Source organism: Thamnophis elegans, chromosome 11, assembly GCF_009769535.1.
Source record: "Thamnophis elegans isolate rThaEle1 chromosome 11, rThaEle1.pri, whole genome shotgun sequence".
Lineage (NCBI taxonomy): Eukaryota > Metazoa > Chordata > Lepidosauria > Squamata > Colubridae > Thamnophis > Thamnophis elegans.
In genome coordinates this window covers 15,083,111-15,101,171 of record NC_045551.1, presented here as the reverse complement: position 1 = coordinate 15,101,171, position 18,061 = coordinate 15,083,111, and the positions used below count along the sequence as shown (strand labels likewise).

The 18,061-nt window shown below is 43.6% G+C and overlaps 1 protein-coding gene across 3 annotated transcripts in view; it reads right to left on the bottom strand.

Moving 5' to 3' along the window:
• Nucleotides 1-18,061, bottom strand: part of LOC116514874 (carboxyl-terminal PDZ ligand of neuronal nitric oxide synthase protein-like) — an 85,757-nt gene that overhangs the window by 37,933 nt on the left and 29,763 nt on the right. For 2 of the 3 annotated variants that reach the window (XM_032226673.1, XM_032226671.1), the window contains exons 3-5: nt 9,202-9,294; nt 6,897-6,955; nt 5,312-5,420 (exon numbers count right to left, since the gene is read on the bottom strand). In XM_032226673.1, coding sequence (XP_032082564.1) covers nt 5,312-5,420; nt 6,897-6,955; nt 9,202-9,294 — 261 coding nt within the window. Of the gene's footprint in view, nt 1-5,311; nt 5,421-6,896; nt 6,969-9,201; nt 9,295-18,061 lie in introns of those variants that run through there. The other variant, XM_032226672.1, reaches the window with a different exon arrangement.

Sequence of the window (18,061 nt, the reverse complement as noted above, 5' to 3'; positions counted from 1 at the left end):
AGATATGATACAATGGTTTTGAGATAACATCTGCCAGCTCTTTCAGAACTCTGGGATGTAAACTGTTAACTCCCAGTTATTTATCCTTGTCCTTTTTCTCTTTCGGTTTGTGAGAGATTTTTGTGCAGCCATGCTTATTTCTTCTTGAATTTCTTTTTCAGTGGTTCCCATGCTTCTTGAGTTTATTTCCCCTTTAGGATTTTCATCCGTGGAATCTTTCCTAGGCTTTCCCTGGGTTTGTTAAAATCGGCACTTTTAAAGTTTAAGACACTGGTTGGATTATTTTCTATTGCTTGTGTTTGCTTTTTTTTTAAAATTGAAGTCCAGTATGATATGGTCATTTTCACCCAAACCTCTGGCACCTTCAACTCCCTCTATCACTTCTTCTCTATTAATTAGAATTAAGTCCAATATAGCTTTACTTCTAATTCCATCCTCTACCTTTTGAATGATAAAGTTGTGGGTTAGGTTGGTTAAGAGTCCGTTTGATCTCCCACTTGCTGCAGAGTTGGTCTCCCAGTTGATATCTGGATAGCCTCCCATTACAACCATGGAATGCTTCCTACATACATTTGTTAACATTGGCAAAGAGTTCATCTATTTCTTGTTTGATTGGGTGGCCTGTAATATACCCGGAGGAGAGCCTTCTCGGTGGCTGCTCCGACCCTCTGGAACGACCTCCCCGTGGAGATTCGTACCCTCACCACCCTCCAGACCTTCCGCGTAGCCCTTAAAACCTGGCTGTCCCGACAGGCCTGGGGCTAAAGACTTCAACTCCACCTGAATAGTATGACTGTTGCATTTTTTAACGATGTATTGTTTTCATGTATGTAACGTGTTTTGTCCTTCCCTCCCCCCGAATTGTGAGCGCCCTGAATCCCCTCAGGGAAAAGGGCGGCATACAAATAAAGTAAATCTAAATCTAAAATCTAAATATACACCTATGGCAATGTCACTTTCTGCTCCTTTTATATTGACCCATATACATTCTGAAGGGGTTTTATCTTTGATCATTTGATCATGTGCATTTCTGTAGATAGCTGGTGATCTCTCACATACAGTGCAACTCCACCTTCTCTTTTTGTAGTTCTGTTTCTTTTGAACAATTTGTATCCATCCATCGGTACTTTCCAGTCATGGGTTTTGTCCTACCAAGTTTCTGTAATGGCAACTACGTTATATCTCATGTACTACTGCTCATGTACTGCTGCTTCTAGTTCACCCTGTTTGCTCCCCAAGCTTTAAGCATTTGTATATAAGATTTAAGACTTTAAGACTTTTATGCTTTACGGGTATGAGTCCTGCATCTCCTAATTGTTGTTTAAGCTTTTCTTTTTTCTCATCACTTCCTACCTCATTGTTTGATTTGTTTTCTTGGTAATTATGACTGGTTTTGTGTTCTAGAGTCTAAAGATTGGTCACCCTCCCCCACTCAATTTTAGTCTAAAGCTCTTCTGGTGAGTTGGGCCAGTCTTTTTCTGAGTACATTTCCCCCCTATTTTCATGAGGTGCAGCCCATACCTTGCCAATAGTCCTTTTTATAGGTAATGCAGTCCATGGTCCAGGAAACCAAAGTTTTCTTTGGCAACACCAACCCTTTAGCAAGTGGTTTATTTCTAGATGTCTTTTTTTCCTCAATGGGTGTTAACCTTTCATTGGGAGTATTAATGAGAACACTACTTGTGCTCCTAGCTCCTTAACTTTATTGCCTAGTTGTGGGGCTGCATATTTTTATCTAGGGGGAGAAATCAATTGCTCAGTTTTAATGGTGCTGCTTCTGGTTGTGTTGGGTTAGATTAGGCAGTAGAGGTTTGTTAGATGTATGGTGCTTTTTTCTTTGATTATTGTATTTCCTTCTGTGTGTGACATACCTCCATTTGTCTTCCTCCAAGGGTTTATCAGCAGGGTCAAGTTCTGTGAGAATTATTTGTTCATTATTTGGTTCAATCTGGGTATAGCTTTCTTGTGTAGGTTGGAGTATGGCTAGAGCCGAGGTGGCGCAGTGGTTAAATGCAGCACTGCAGGCTACTGCTAGATCAGCAGTTCAGCGGTTCAAATCTCACCGGCTCAGGGTTGACTCAGCCTTCCATCCTTCCGAGGTGGGTAAAATGAGGACCCGGATTGTTGGGGGCAATATGCTGACTCTCTGTAAACCGCTTAGAGAGGGCTGAAAGCCCTATGAAGCGGTATATAAGTCTACTGCTATTGCTATTGCTATTTGATTGATCTTTATTAATCCTATTCTTTCTTAATTTCGAATGTTCCACTTTTGTCTTTATTATTTGCCTATTTATCTTTTATTTTCAGTACTGTATTTATTTTTATTCTCTCCTGGGGTCTTCCCAGAGGTGGGTTCCTACCAGTTCGCACCAGTTCGGTAGAACCGGTTCGTCAAATCTACCGAACTGGTTAGAAGATGTTCCACCAGTGGACCTGGAAAGCAGGCCACACCTACAGAAGAGGTTCCAAAAATTTTTGAAACCCACCACTGACACACACACAGAGACAGACAGACAGACAGACTCACACAGAGAGAGAAAGAGAAAGAGAAAGAAAGGAAGAAAGAAATAAAGAAAAAAAGAAAGAGAGATGAAAGAAAAAAAGGAAAAAGGGACGAGAGAAAAAAGGAAGGAGAGAGAGAGAAAGAAAGAAAGAAAGAAAGAAAGAAAGAAAGAAAGAAAACACATGGCCATGGTCCCTGCGTGCTCCTCTCTTGCTGCCCTATGCCATCCTCCAGCTCCCACCCATCCCATGCCTCACCTGGTCCACCTGGGAACAGCACAGCACAACCTCATCAACAGCTGGGTGAGATGGAGAAAGAGCTGTTCCAGCTGCTGCTACCACCTCACCCCACCAGCATCAGGGCTCTCTGCTGTTTTGGAGCCAGAGGGAGTGATAGCAAAAATATTCTGCTGTTGCTATGCAACAGTTACATCCGCTGTCGGAGGGCTTTCTTTCGTCACTCCTGCCCCGCAGATCACTTGCTTGGCAGTGGCTGCCTCTTCCTCCTCCATCTGCCGCTTCGATCCTGCGGCCCCGCCACACGCTGCCTGGTCCCCATTTCAAAGGTGGCAGTTCTGGAGGCCTGCAGCTCTGCCACTGAGTTTCAGTATATTGCCAGCCGGGCCTGTTTCAGTGCCTAGAACTTTTGGGGATATTACCTTGGCATCCGCTTTCTAGCTCTGTTGCATATCTCTGTCACTGCATACAGAGCAACAAAAGAAGTTTGTGGGACTAAAAAAAATAGTTCAATCAGACCTTGCTCTGATTGAACTTTTTCTTTAGTCCCACAAACTTTTGCTGCCCTGCACGCAGCAGCGGAGAAACACAATGGAACTGGAAAGCAGGTTAATGAAAGAATGCTTTGGGGAAGTGAGGGGAGCTGGGCAGTGGTGCTCTAGGCTCTCCTGTTCTACGGTGGTGGAATTAACGTGAAGGAGCTGGAAAGCTGGTGGCAAACATCCCGAGGGCTCCAGGTGCTAAAACATCTATTGAAATGCAGCGGCAGAGCTGCAGGCCTCCCGAGCTGTCACGTTTGAAACAGCAGAAAGGGCCAAGGCAGTGCAAGGTGGTGCCACAGGACTGAAGCAGCAGGGGAGGAGGAGGAGGTAGCAGCCGCTGGGTAGGTGATCTGTAGGGTGGCGGCAGTGGGTGTGTGTGTGTGAAGAAATCCCCTACTCTGGCAACCACGGCTGATGCACAGCAGCGACGGAGGCCTTTCGCCATTACTCCCCCTTGGCTCTGAGACAATGGAGGGGTAACCAGGTAAGGGGACCAATGTCACCCACCCATCCTCACCCACCATAGCACCCATCCTCACCCACCATAGCATGGCAGTCTGGCTCAGGAGGGGAATGACAGGGTGGGCAGCCGGGTCACTGAATGGGCTTGGGAAGGTCACAGAACAAGGAGTGGCCTGGCTACGGGAGCACTGAGGTGCGCATGTATGGGGGCACTTGCCTTGCCTCACGTCACCTCGTGGTGGTGCCGCATGTCCTCCTGCCCCACTGCGGCTGCAAGCAACCAGATAGTGGGATGGCATGGACAGGGCTTAATTGGGGCTTATTTGGGGGTAGGGGTTATATTAGGTGCAGGTGTAAAAATCGGGCTAGGGCTTATTTTCAGGGTAGGTCTTTCCTCCAGGGAAACAGTATGATCTCCCCTCCACCGATTCTGCTGTTGTATTTCTCCCCTCCTCCGATTCTACTGCTGCGTTTCTCCCCTCCACCCATTCTGCCACCACTGATTTCTCAGCCACCATTTCCCTTTGTTGGATGGTTGCTCCAGGCCCTTTGTCCTCCACCACATGAGCCACTGGGAAGGATTGCCAGGCTAGCAGGAGGCGGGTGGTAGTGATCTGCTGGGGAGGCAATGTTGATCAAGTCCTCCACCTGGGGCAGGTCACTGGAGAGAGCTGCCAGCTGAAAGCTCACAGTGGGAGGGCTGTGGTAATTGAGATGCTTCTAGTTTGCTTCGCCCTGGGATGACTGGCTGCCCACTCAAGCCAGACAGCCTGGATTGGAGTATGGGTCTAGGCAATTACCGAACATACTGTAACCCACCGGTTTGCTGCCTCCAACATCCTCCCTTCTTGTTCACTGTTCAACCGCTGGTTCACTGCTCCCAGTCGCCTCTTTTCCAGCATTGAGCTGCTTAGTTGGGCTCCTGAGTGAGATTTATTCTCTGTTGCTGGCTGCCTCCAACTCAGCGTGCAGTCATTCATTTGCTGCACTGCTATTTTGCTGGCGTTTTCCTTCTTGCCCCAAATTTCTTCTTTTCCTTTATATCATCGATCTTCCTTATTTAACTTTCTGCTCCTTTTTTCTCCATTCCCCCCCTCTTCTTATATTTCCCACTTAATTTAGTAACTTTTCTTCCCGTGATCTGATACTGCTCCCTTTGCTGCCACCATTTTAACTCATTGGTCTGTAAGAGAACAGTATAGGAATCCTCCATCTTGTCAGGACTTTCACTTTTTGACCCATTTCCAGACATCTTTTGATTAGCTACTTGACCAGCTGTTGAGGAAAGATGCTGGAGGAAATGCATTGTTTCAAGTACCATCAACACACAGCATAAGTAAATATTTTGTTTAGAGAATATAAAGAAGCTCCTTCCCCATGGCACCTAATCTCCTTTACCTAATGAGAGGAAAATACTGAAAACCTGTTTACAATTCCCGTGTAAATAGACTCCATGTAAATAGAGATACAAACTATGCACAATATCCCCAGAGTGGGATGATGACCTTCGGTTATTAGAGGGGTTTATAAGAGGTCCTAAGCTTGTATCTTGTCAATTTGCAACATACCTTTTTCTTGGACTTGAAAACATTACAGCGGAAGATGTTACTGGAGCCATCTCTTGCAATATAACTGAAGATCTTCAGGTCTTGGGAATCGTGGGACACATAAAATATCCTGCAAAAATAGCAGAACTATATATACAATAATACATGACACATAGGAAACAGGCTATTCTGTCACTGTCTTGGAGAAAAGCAAGCCAAGTCAAGGTATGGGTTCTCATTGATTGACTCATTAATACTGGCAAATACAATCATATCTTTCCATTATTACCATTTTGCAATTTATTCCTTTCCTTTAGTCTATCATTTACACGTTATTGTTTAACCAGATACTTTATTATTCAGGGTATGTTATTACCACCTGCTAATATGATTAATACACTGTAATAATATTCCAATGCATTCGGTTTAGATTGACACTGAGCCGAGGTAGCGCAGTAGTTAGAGTGCAGTACTGCAGGCCACTTCAGCTGACTGCTATCTGCAGTTCGGTGGTTCAAATCTCACCGGCTCAAGGTTGACTCAGCCTTCCATCCTTCCGAGGTGGGTGAAATCAGGACCCAGACTGTGGGGGCAATATGCTGACTCTGTAAACCGCTTAGAGAGGGCTGAAAGCCCTATGAAGTGGTATATAAGTCTAACTGCTATTGCTATTGCTAAATGCATATGGTCAGTTACCAATTAATATTTTCTGTCATGCAAGTTATAGGTGCAGCATGATAGAATTATAATATGAATTCTAGAATTCCATCCAAAGGATTATTAATTCTCCTACAAATACTTCTGCATGTACAGTGCTCATGTACTAAAACATGAAGTTGGGCTGGTGAAAAGGGAAGTCTGAAATAGACACTATCATTCAAAGTGCTGTCACTGTCACATCAAGACCTAGAAACCTCTGCCAAGTGCTAGCTTGATCTTAGGTCCCAATCTGGATTCATTCTGGACTATGTGCAGAGTTCAAATATCCTACAACCTAGAACAAAATGACCTGGGGAAAGAGAGACAAACCCACGTAAATATCAGCTTTCTACCAGCAGTTTATACCTTATTTAAGAGCTATGGTGATTAAAATGCAGCCTTATAGGCTAACTCTGCCCACAGAGCCAGGAGTTTAATTCTGACTGGCTCAAGGTTGACTAAGCCTTCCATCCTTCTGAGGTCGATAAAATGAGGACCCAGATTGTTGGGTGTAATATGCTGGCTCTGTAAACCACTTAGAGAGTTCTATAAAGCACTATGAAGTGGCAGGGAGTGTCAAATTTTTTAACTTTCAATTTCCAAATGGGTACTCAAAAGGACCTTGGAGATTGTAAAAGATATTTTGGTTACTTTAATATAATTTAGATGTGTTTGGTAAGTAACTACATAAATATCATAGCTTTTTCTCATTTTGTTTGTTTCATGAAGCAATATGTAAGTCCCAGTACTATTGATTTTGCTCTCAATAGACCTGCCTGCAAAATGGAACCTTGTTTAAGTCATTGGAGACCTGCCTATAATATGAACACTGCTAGTTAATTTTTCTTTCTCCCAGGGGCCAATACTGAGGCTGCTAACCCATGCTTTGTTTACTCACATCTCTTACCTGTAGATTGGGTCATGCATCACCAGTAGCTTGCTGTCATCCCAGTCCCACTCTTTCTTCTGTAAAAGAGAGCTGCGTATAAGCAGGACAGATGCTTCACTGAGTGACCTAACATTTATAAAACTCCTAAGGAAATGAATGTCCTTGAGACAGTATTACTAAGGAACCAAGCATTTTCATAGCTACATTGTTCTGGGAAGGTGGTTATATCATATTCAATGAGAATGGAAAATATTGCTGAATAGGAGCCAATGACTGCATTCTCTGCAGCTAAAAAGCATGAAAGCCTTTGAAGATTATCTGTCGGCCGCCAATTGGGTTCATCCCTACTGATTGTTTAATTATTTTAATCCTTTTGGTAATGCCTGGGCAGGTTTTCCCTTTCTTTACTTTTCTTTCTTTCTTTCTTTCTTTCTTTCTTTCTTTCTCTCTCTCTCTCTCTCTTTCTTTCTCTAATTACCTTCTCCCACTCATCCCAGTCCAACCTTTCTGTTTCTTCCTTTCCCAATGCTATTACCCCATATCCAATCTTCTCTGCTCCCCCATGCCTTCTGCTATTTTGCTGACCAGAAGAAAGAATAACAGAATAACAGAGTTGGAACAGACATCGGATGTCTTCTAGTCCAACCCCCTGCTCAAGCAGAAGACCCTATACCAGTGATGGCAAACCTTTTTCACCTCGGGGGCCAAAAGCACGGGCACACTATCACACACGCTCGAGTGCCCACCCCATAATTTAATGCCCTCTATGCCATGCCCTCTGTGCCATGCCCCTTGTCCATGTGCGTGTGACACACACATCCTCGGCTGCCCCATGCATGTACACACGGGTTTCTAGGAGCCTGGGGTGGGCAAAAACGGCCCAACGCACAAACCGGAAGTTGGGGAACGGACTTCCGGGTTGCACATTGGGCTGTTTTTCTCCCTCCAGAGGCTTCAGGGGGCTTCAGCTCCCTTCCGGTTAGCGCGTTGGGTAGTTTTTCGCCCTCACTAGGCTTCAGGGAAGCCTCCGGAGGGCGAAAAACAGCTGAAAATCAAAGCCGCAAATGAGCTGATAGGACAACGCCTCATGTGCCCTCAGAAATGGGTCTGTGTGCCACCTGTGGCACGTGTGCCATAGGTTCGCCATCACAGCCCTATACTATTCCAGACAAGTGATTGTCCAGTATCTTCTTAAAAACCTTGAATGATGAAGCACCTACAACATCTGAAGCTAAGCCGTTTCACTGGTTAATTGTTCTCCCTGTTAGGAAACTTTTTTCTTACTTGTAGGTTACTTCTCTCCTTGATTAGCTTCCATCGATTGTTTCTTGTCTTGCCTTTTTGGTTCTTTGGAAAATAGGTTGAGCCTCCCTTCTTTGTGGCAGCCCCTCCAATATTGAAACCCTATTATCATATCACTTCCAGTCCTTCTTTTCAGTAGACTAGACAAACCCAATTCCTGCAGCCATTCCTCATGTTTTAGTCTTCAGACCCCTAATCATCTTTGCTGTTCTTTGCTGCACTCCTCCCAGAGTCTTTTTTTTTAATAATGAGCAAAACTGGATGCAGTATTCTAAGTGTGATATGTTTCTGTATGTGAGAGCAGTAAAAAAACAAAACAGTTCCTATATGCAGAGGGGGGGTGTCAAATTATTTTAAGTTCCATTAATTCATAGGAAATTAATTTAAATCAGAGCTGCAGTCATTTTTGACCAAATTATCTAGATGGAGATCCCTCATGAGAATGTTTTTATTATTTTGTTTAATAGAATCAGATCACTTGACATGGAATGACCCTTTTAGCAGATGGCTTAATATCATCTGTCATCACCACTTAGTCAGAAAGATTCCTTTTTTTTACAGGGAAAATAGAAAATAGAATATAGTATACCATATTTTTTGGAATATAAGACGCACTTTTTTCCCTCAAAAAAGAGGCTGAAAATCTGGGTGCATCTTATACATCGAATACAGCATTTTTTTGTCTCCTGAAGCCTTCACCAAAATGGCCATGCATAGCCTTATGGAGGCTTTCAGAGAGCTCCTGGGGGCTGGGGAGGGCAGAAATGAGAAAAAATGGTGGCTGCAAGAGTAAACAACCACAGTCTCACTGCAACAGACAAAACTTTGAAACCAAGTCATAGGTAGCTTTGGGGAGAGGGGTTTGTAGTACCTTTGAATGGTTGCTATTCAACTGACCATAATCGAAGATTATGTGTACAGATATTATTTCAGAGACCAAAATTTCCAAAGCACTTGTAATTTACAAAAAGGAATTTTTAATTGTAGAACAGGATACAAGTTTTAAAAATGAAAAACTTACCTTCTTCTTCTTCTTCAGTACCACTTTCACCCCATCTACAGATACCAACAGATTCACTTTCTTCTTCTTTATACTTTTGGCTTTGAATTCATACTGTCAGGTGTGAAACACAGGTGTTAGTAAGGCCTAAATTCAGTACTGTTCAGCAAGCAATAGGACATGCCAACCTGTGCTGGCCTACCACATTTTCTCACAGCTGTTACTGTCCCTCTTATAACCACTTAATCATTAAGGTACACAACCCCCTTCCACAACAAATAATCTGCAAGCAGTGCTACATTTCTGGATCTCTATGATGCAATTGGATTTATGGAGTCTTTTCAAGTTGACTCAAATCAATTCAATTCAGTAACTGCCCCAAAGAAAAGCGGGAGCATAAGAGTTTTACAATGGGCAGTTTCCCATTGGAAGGAGCCAGTTCCTGCAATTTCCATACTCCCTTGCGGTTTGCCAATAATCTTTGGAGAAGTAGCTTTGTTATTTGACCCAACATAGGAGAACAAAGCCATCAGCACTAGATTCAGCAGTCCATCTGTATTTAAAAGACAGAGGCCATTCTTCTGAAGACAACAAAGTCCAAATTTTGGACAGAGAGGACCAGCTGGTTTGAAAGAGGGGTCAAAGAGGCCATCTATGTGAAAATTGAACAGCGCTTTCTCAACAGGGGGAAGACTATGACATCATCTATCTCCAGTCTACAACACAGTCAACAATTCCAAGAAGGCTCCACACCCGTTTGCGCTACTCAGATGACCTTGACAACACAGATAAACCTCTTGAAAAAGAACCTTTGGGACAACCATCACCTGGATGACTGAGAATCTCCATAGACAAGTAGCTTTGCAGTTTTCCCTCTCCCATTTTCTTTTGCTACCAACAGCTGGAATGCAGATTTAAAGTATACAGAATAACAGATAAGGGGGGGCGGGGGGTGTTGGAGATCTTCTAATTGAATAAGAGTTGGAAGGGACCTTGGAGGTCTTCTAGTTCAACTCCCTGTTCAAGCAGGAGACTCTATACCATTTCAGAGAAATGGCTGTCTAGTGTCTTCTTAAAAGCCTCCAGTGATGGAGTACCCACAAATTCTGAAAGCAAGTTATTCCACTGGTTAATTGTTCTCTCAGTCAGGAAATTTTTCCTTAGTTCTACCATGTTGCCTTGAAATTAAGACTCAGTCATATATTTTTTTTCCTTCCAAAAGATGCATTGGGGAATATTTTCAGGGAAACACGATACCGGAGATGGTGAGGGACTGGCCTCCACTGCACTGACTGTGGCCCTGCCCAGCCAGACGACCCAGCTCCTTACACACACACAAGAGGCAGCAGGTGTGTGGCTGCCAACAGTGTCTGGCAGCAGTTGCAGCCCACCAGCCTCTTGCTCTGGGGCTGTGCAGCCCACCCCACTCCACCCACAATGGCCCTGGCGAAAGGGAAGGGAGTGGAGTCTCGGCTGCCTCTTAGGAATTCCTGCCATTGCACGTGGGGAGGTGAGCAGGAGGCTCATCCTGCATGTGGGGTGGAGTTGGAGGATGAGTTGGATGTCGGGGGCTCAGTGTGCAGGGGCTGCAGCATTGCACCATCCCTGTTTCGCCACCTGCCTCGCCCGATGCCTTGTGAATTATCACAAGACCTGAATTTCAGTTTTGCTCTCCATAATGTGGTTTTTCAGTACCATAAAAAAGATAGAAACACATCTGTTAAGCTCTCTTCTGAGGTGTACACTTTATCAAGACAACACACTGTGTTACTTCTTCATTACCCTTTCCATCCTGAGATATTTCTTTTATTTTAGAATTCATGTTATTTTAAAAGACAGAAAATGGAGAAATTGCCTTTTGACTTTCTTCTAATTTTTATTCTGCCTTTTCAGGCTAAATCGTCATGAGAAGTGCTTTAGGAGTCTGATTCAAGTGTGTTATGGTTTCTATTATTGCTAGTGTTGTTATTCTGTTGAAATAACATTATTTATAGTATCTCAGATTCAACTGATATGACATGAAGTAGTGTATGCATAATTTTAGCGCCCGAGTAAATAAATTTCATTCTTTTTTGACAGTTTTTCAACTTCCTAGTTTAGCTTGCAAAGTAGGACATGGAATTTCCTGTTCTTTTCTTAAGTAGCAATAGCAATAGCAATAGCAGTTAGACTTATATACCGCTTCATAGGGCTTTCAGCCCTCTCTAAGCGGTTTACAGAGTCAGCATATTGCCCCCAACAACAATCCGGGTCCTCATTTTACCCACCTTGGAAGGATGGAAGGCTGAGTCAACCCTGAGCCGGTGAGATTTGAACAGCCGAACTGCAGAACTGCAGTCAGCTGAAGTAGCCTGCAGTGCTGCATTTAACCACTGCGCCACCTCGGCTCTTGGTAAGTATTAATCAGATCTGACTCTACTTGGCTTTTCAAGATCAGCCAAAGTCAGTTAGCTCCTGCCACCATCTAACTGGTATTTCATGAAAATAAGAAAAAAGAAACTAATAATCAACCAGAATATATTTGATATCTTGGTTTTCCCTGAGTTAATTGGGGATGAAAACATTTTTTGTAGCAGAACCAAACTGGGATATTGAATATTCTCATAAGTATGATAAAATTCAGAATCTTTATGAATGTTCAGAAAGACTGTTTTGGTGCATATTCTTCTCAACTAACTATCTTCTCAAAAAGTTGTAAGTATCCAAGTGCTTTGGCCATGTTTCTCAAACCTTGCCTGCACTTCAATTTCCAGAATTCCCCAGCCAGCAAAGCTAAAGTTGGCTGGGAAATGTCCATACATTTTCAAGCAGCCAAAGATTAGAAACACTGGTACATACTCTCTGTACTGATTTTTCAAAATCCACTAAGGAAAGTAAAAGGTGAAAGAGGGATAAATAGGAAAAAAATATGGAGCATTTCAGTAGTACTTATGAGACACACACTTATGAGATATTTTTAATGGTCACATTATGTGAAGATCATCTGGTGGTGAGGTCACCCTGGCTGATCATGTCATGTGAGGAACCAACTGAATACATAAGACTGATAAAAGGAAAACTGAAACACTTCAACCAAAGTTCTGCTCATGATGTTACATAGCCTGATGATGAAACTGTCAGCGTTCCAAATATCATCCAAAATTAAATCAGAGTCCAAGGCAGAACTTTCCTCAAACTTCCAATTTTAATAGAGAGCTGTTGGCACTTCTGTGGAAAACCCGAATCTGAAAGCTTCCTGGGGTTTCTCACCCAGTTGAACCGTTCATGATCTTGCCCCCACACCCACAAGTCCTTCACATGCTCCAATCTTCCACTGCCACGCTGGCAGTTCCACCCATCCAGTTCCAATCAGGCTCAGAGGTGTACAGACAAAGAATGACCTTGGGCTTCTAGGAGTTTATTTTGACAACAACACATTGTACTCCTTACTATTCCTCCTCCCAATTCCCCACTAATGAAAAAGCATAGTAAAATAATAGAGAGTGTGGCAGGCCAAAGATCCTAAAAGGAACCAGCTGCAGGACTGACAGAAACATTCGGAAACTAAACAACAAGCTCGGAGAATAAACCACCACCATTATCTACCACCCGAGCTCAAATATTTTCCAACATACCCACCGAGTCTTGTGTACTGAACTTTATGTAAAGGCAAAAAATATATAGAATTTATTAGGTATAAATTTTAGGTTTCTATAATGTATAAGCTGCTAGACTAAATATAAAGTTTATATTTCAACCCTCCACCTCACTGCTTCATTGTTGTGAGCACACAATGAATCTAGGACAGATTTCAGAGCAAAATAAAATGAAAGGATGGACCCTAAGACATATCATCAGGAGACAAGAACTGCATTAATGTTTAGTGTTTTGGTAGAATGGAGTTAGCAAATGTCATTCAAGTTAATTCTCAAACACTATGCAGCATCTTGGCAGCAGATCACAAAATCCTTAACACAGGAAAAGGTGAAAGGTCACAGCAATTCCAAGCATTCCAGACAGATGCCAAAGCCACACACACCCCCAACGCTGCTACTCTTCATGCAAAGCAAGGAGAAATATAAAGCAGAGCAGAAACGGAGGATTTGGGAAGTACTCCAACTGACAAAATCCGACAGGTGAAAGAGCGTGAGCAGAATAGCAAATCAGTCTGTCCTTTCTAGTTTTCAGTAGAGACAAACAAGCAGATGACTTGAAGATGAACAATTCTTCATCTTTCAGATGAAACAACTTTTCACTTGAAAGTCCCAAGAGCTCTCCTAAAAACTGAACTGAGAATACTGGTATAGCTCTCAATTACTCACAGTCAGGGGTGCCCAACCTTTTTGAGACAATGAATATACTTAATAGCAATAGCAGTTAGACTTATATACCGCTTCATAGGGCTTTCAGCCCTCTCTAAGCGGTTTACAGAGTCAGCATATTGCCCCCGACAACAATCCAGGTCCTCATTTTACCCACCTCGGAAGGATGGAAGGCTGAGTCAACCCTGAGCCGGTGAGATTTGAACAGCCGAACTGCAGTCAGCTGAAGTAGCCTGCAGTGCTGCATTTAACCACTGTGCCACCTCGGCTCTTAAAATGTTAAGAGCATATTGCAGGCGCTTTCACAAAACCTTTGCCATAGTATGCTATCAATCATAAAGCACCAATATACCAGAAAGGAAACAAAATACTGACCTACACATTCCCACCATTTTATTTTTCTGATATTGTAAATACAGAACATGCTTAAAGCTGGTTTTTCTCCCATACAGAACTTCTAGCTAACAAAATCTTCCGGAGTGGATATCATATGATTTATTCCCTCCTAAGCTCAATGTTCTGAGCATGATCCACTACGGACTTTTCCTTCTGGTCTAACTTTATTTTTTCAATATTACTACAAAGTAAAATAAAGAGTGAAGATGACCTTGATGCAAGTTCAACTTTTGTTGACTACATAGCAGTTTCATGGTTATGGTAAGACATTCTATAATTAACTCAAGTTCTTGTGGTAATACTTGCTTGTCTGCTTCTCCTCTCCTCTCTCCCTGTCTAATTCCATTAGGAGGAATAATAAAGATCAAACTGAGGGGCAGAGCAGAAGGAAAGTTGATTGTCCTTTACTATGCGTAGCCTTTTAGAAAAAATAATAATAGGAAGGCTTGGGGAAGTTGGGCAGGGGATTGGAGAAATTATTGCCAAGACATACAGGCAACAGTGCCATTTCTTCAACACTGAGTAATGATAACTTTAAATATCCTATAATGCCACACATCAATCACTATAGTGATACCGTCACCACAAATAGTAGGTGGCAATTACAATAATAATTGGATGATGCCAAGAGTCATCCAGAATAATTGGCCCTGCCTGGTCTGCTCTTTGGTATATAATGTATATTGGGGAATTGTCTTCTTTTTTAAAAATATTAATAGTCATATAGAAATATATAGTTTTAATTAAACATATATTCTTGAAACTATAGCTTAGTTCAAGATTTATGCCACAACTAGTGTAACAATAAGTAAGTGTGATTACAAAATATGGAACCTACTGACCTGGACCCTATCTAGAAAGATGTTCACAATTCCATGGAAGTTTAGATGCTTTTTCAAGAGGGAACTGGATGTTTCCCTTGTCATCCAAGAATCTTCTTCAGCTCTGACTGGATGGTGGGGAATGGAAAGATTTATATTCCTTGCAGACTGCTGGTCATTTGCATTGTTTCAGAGCAGGCCTGCCAAACTGGCAGCCCGCGAGCTGGATGTGTCACGTGCAGTTCATGCCCACCGGAGCTCCGCAAAGGCCCAAAACATTGTGATATGGTGCAATTTAACAGATTAACAGCATTGGAAGGGACCTTATAGGTCAGCGATGGTGAACCTTTTTTGGCTCACGTGCCATAAATGGGGGAAGCGCAGGGGGGTTGTGTGCAGGCGTGCCACACCCATAATGCAATGCACGACACCCCCCCCCCAGTGCACGTGCACACACTAGAGATGCTCCCCCCATTTTTTGCATGCTTTTTTCGCCCTCTCCAGGCTCCAGAGGTTTTATAGGAGCCTGGGGAGGGCAAAAACAGCCCCCCCCGGAGGCCCTCCGTAGGCTTCAGGGACCTTCAGGAGGCTTCCTTGAAGCCTCCGGAGTGCTCAAAACGACCCTCCGAGCAAACCGGAAGTCCATTCCCGAACTTCCGGTTTGCCAATAGGGCCGATTTTTTGCGCTCCGGAGGCTTCAGGGAAGCTCATGAAGCCTCCAGAGGGCCTCTGGGGGGACGGGGGGGGGGGCTCTTTTCGCACTCCCCAGGCTCCTATAAAGCCTCGGGAGCCTGGGGAGGGCGAAAAATGACTTTAAAAAAGGGTGAACTCAGTTGAACTCAGATGACAGGGCAACACCTCGCATGCCCTGACAAATGGCTCCACGTGCCACCTGTTTGGTTTGGTTGGTTTGGTTTATTAGATTTATATGCCGCCCTTCTCCCAAGGACTCAGGGCGGCATACAACATTAAAAGAAGCACATAATACAAAAGTAAAAAAAAAATTAAATAGAATATCCCAAACAAACCCAATTAGAATTGACAATAACATTTTTTTAAAAAATTAAAATTAAAATTAACAATGATCAATAATTTGTTTTGTTTTGTTCAGGCCAGGCTGGCTTGCTGGGAAAGCCAACTTTTTAGGGCACTCCGGAAGGACCGGAGATCCGGGATTATATGAAGCTCCGGGGGCAGCTCATTCCAGAGGGAAGGCGCTCCCAAAGAGAAGGATCTCCCCCTGTGGGTTGCTAGCCGACACTGTCTGGCCGACGGCACCCTGAGGAGGCCAACTCTGTGGGATTGCACTGGACGGTGGGAGGCTACCAGTGACAGTAGGTGGTCTCGCAGGTACCCTGGGCCTAAGCCATGGAGCGCTTTAAAGGTCATAATTAGTACCTTGAATCGCACCCGGAAGGTAACCAGCAACCAGTGCAGGCCGCCTAAAAGGGGTGTAACATGGGAGCACCTAGGGGCCCCCATGATAACCCGCACAGCCGCATTCTGGACCAGTTGAAGCCTCCGGGTGCTCTTCAAGGGCAGCCCCATGTAGAGAGCGTTACAGTAGTCCAGGCGAGAAAGGACGAGGGCATGAGTGACTGTGCACAGAGCATCCCGATCCAGGAACGCATGCCATAGGTTTGCCATCCCGGTTCTAGGTCATCTAGTCCAATCCCCCCCTCAAGCAGGAGACTTTACACCATTTCTGACAAATGGCAGTCCAATCTCTTCTTGAAAGTCTCAAGTGATGAAGCCCCACAATCTCCGAAGGCAAGTTGTTCCATTGATTAATTGTTCTGTCAAAAAGTTCCTCCTTATTTCTAGGTTGAATCACTCCTTGGTCAGTTTCCATCCATTATTCCTTGTTTGGCCTTCAGGTGCTTTGGAAAATAGCTTGACCCGCTCCTCTCCATGGCAGCCCCTCAAATATTGGAACACTACTATCATGTCTCCCCTGGTCCTTCTCTTTTCTAGACTAGCCATGCCAAGTTCCTGTAACCGTTCTTCATATGTTTTAGTCTCCAGTCCCCTAATCATCCTGGTTGCTCTTCTTTGCACTCCCCCCCCCCCCCCTGTGATACATCACGTGCCACAATCAACTTTGACATCCATGCTTTAGAGAGTCATTGATGCCACCTGGACATTTATCTGTGTTGTCAGGGTCATCTGAGGAGTGCAAATGTGTGTGAAGTCTTCTTGGAACTGTTGAAAGGACTGTGTTGTATACTGTAGATAGATAATTTTGTATTCTTTCCTCTGTTGAGAATTTTGACACAGATGGCTTCTTTGGTCCCTCTTTCAAACCAGTGGTCCTCTCTGTCCAAAATATGGACTTTGCTGTCTTCAAAAGAATGGTCTGTGTCTTTAAATGCAGATAGACTGCTGAATCTTGTCCTCATGGATTCGTTTTCCTTTGTTCTACCATGTGTTTATGAAGTGGTTGTTTTGTTTCCCCAATGTACAGATCTGCACATGGCTCACGGCACTGTACTGCATATACCACATTGCTCAGTTTGTTTTATCCTTGGATGTTTTATCCTTGGGGTTGACAAGCTTTAGCCTTAGTCTATATAGAATAGAATAAAATAGAATAAAATAGAATAGAATAGGAGCTGGAAGGGACCTTGAAGGTTTTCTAGTCCAGCCTGCTGCTAAAGCAGGAGATCCTATACCTTATACATATATTATTGGGTTTGAAGTGTGCACGCATGTTGTGTTGGCTGAAGATCCTTCTGAGCTTTTCTGATATTCCTGCAACGTATGGAATGAGGTTGCTTTGTTTATTGTTCAGTGTCTGTTATGGAGGAGTTCCTGCAGCATCTTTTTTGAGATTTGATGGAGGCCAACTTGGGATAAGCACATGTCCTGAGGGCTTCCTCAATGTGTTTTAGTTCCCCCCCCCCATCTTTGCAGGTCTTCAGCTCAGTGGTGTAGGGTTCTGATGACTCCCATTTTGTGCTCCAGTGGGTGGTGGGAATCAAAATGTAAATATTGATTGGTTAAGGCTTGTGTTTTCCTTAATGTCTACTGCACTGTCCAAGAAGGCTAGACTATTGTCCTTAACACATTTCCATATGAATTTGTTGTATCTGTCCAGAGTTGATACATTTGATGAATGTTTCCAATTCCTATGTTCTGATCTTGACCCAAGTATTGTCCACATACTCATATCAGTGAATGGGTGGAATTCCTGTGAAGGAGTCTAGGGCTTTGGGTTCTATCTCTTCCATGTAGAGCAGGGGTCCTCAATCTACAGCCTGCTAACACAATATATCTGGTCCATGCAGTAGTGGGATTAAGCCCTGCCCCATACCTCCCAGCCAGTCTTTGCATGGCTTACTTTTCCCACCATCCTCATTGCCC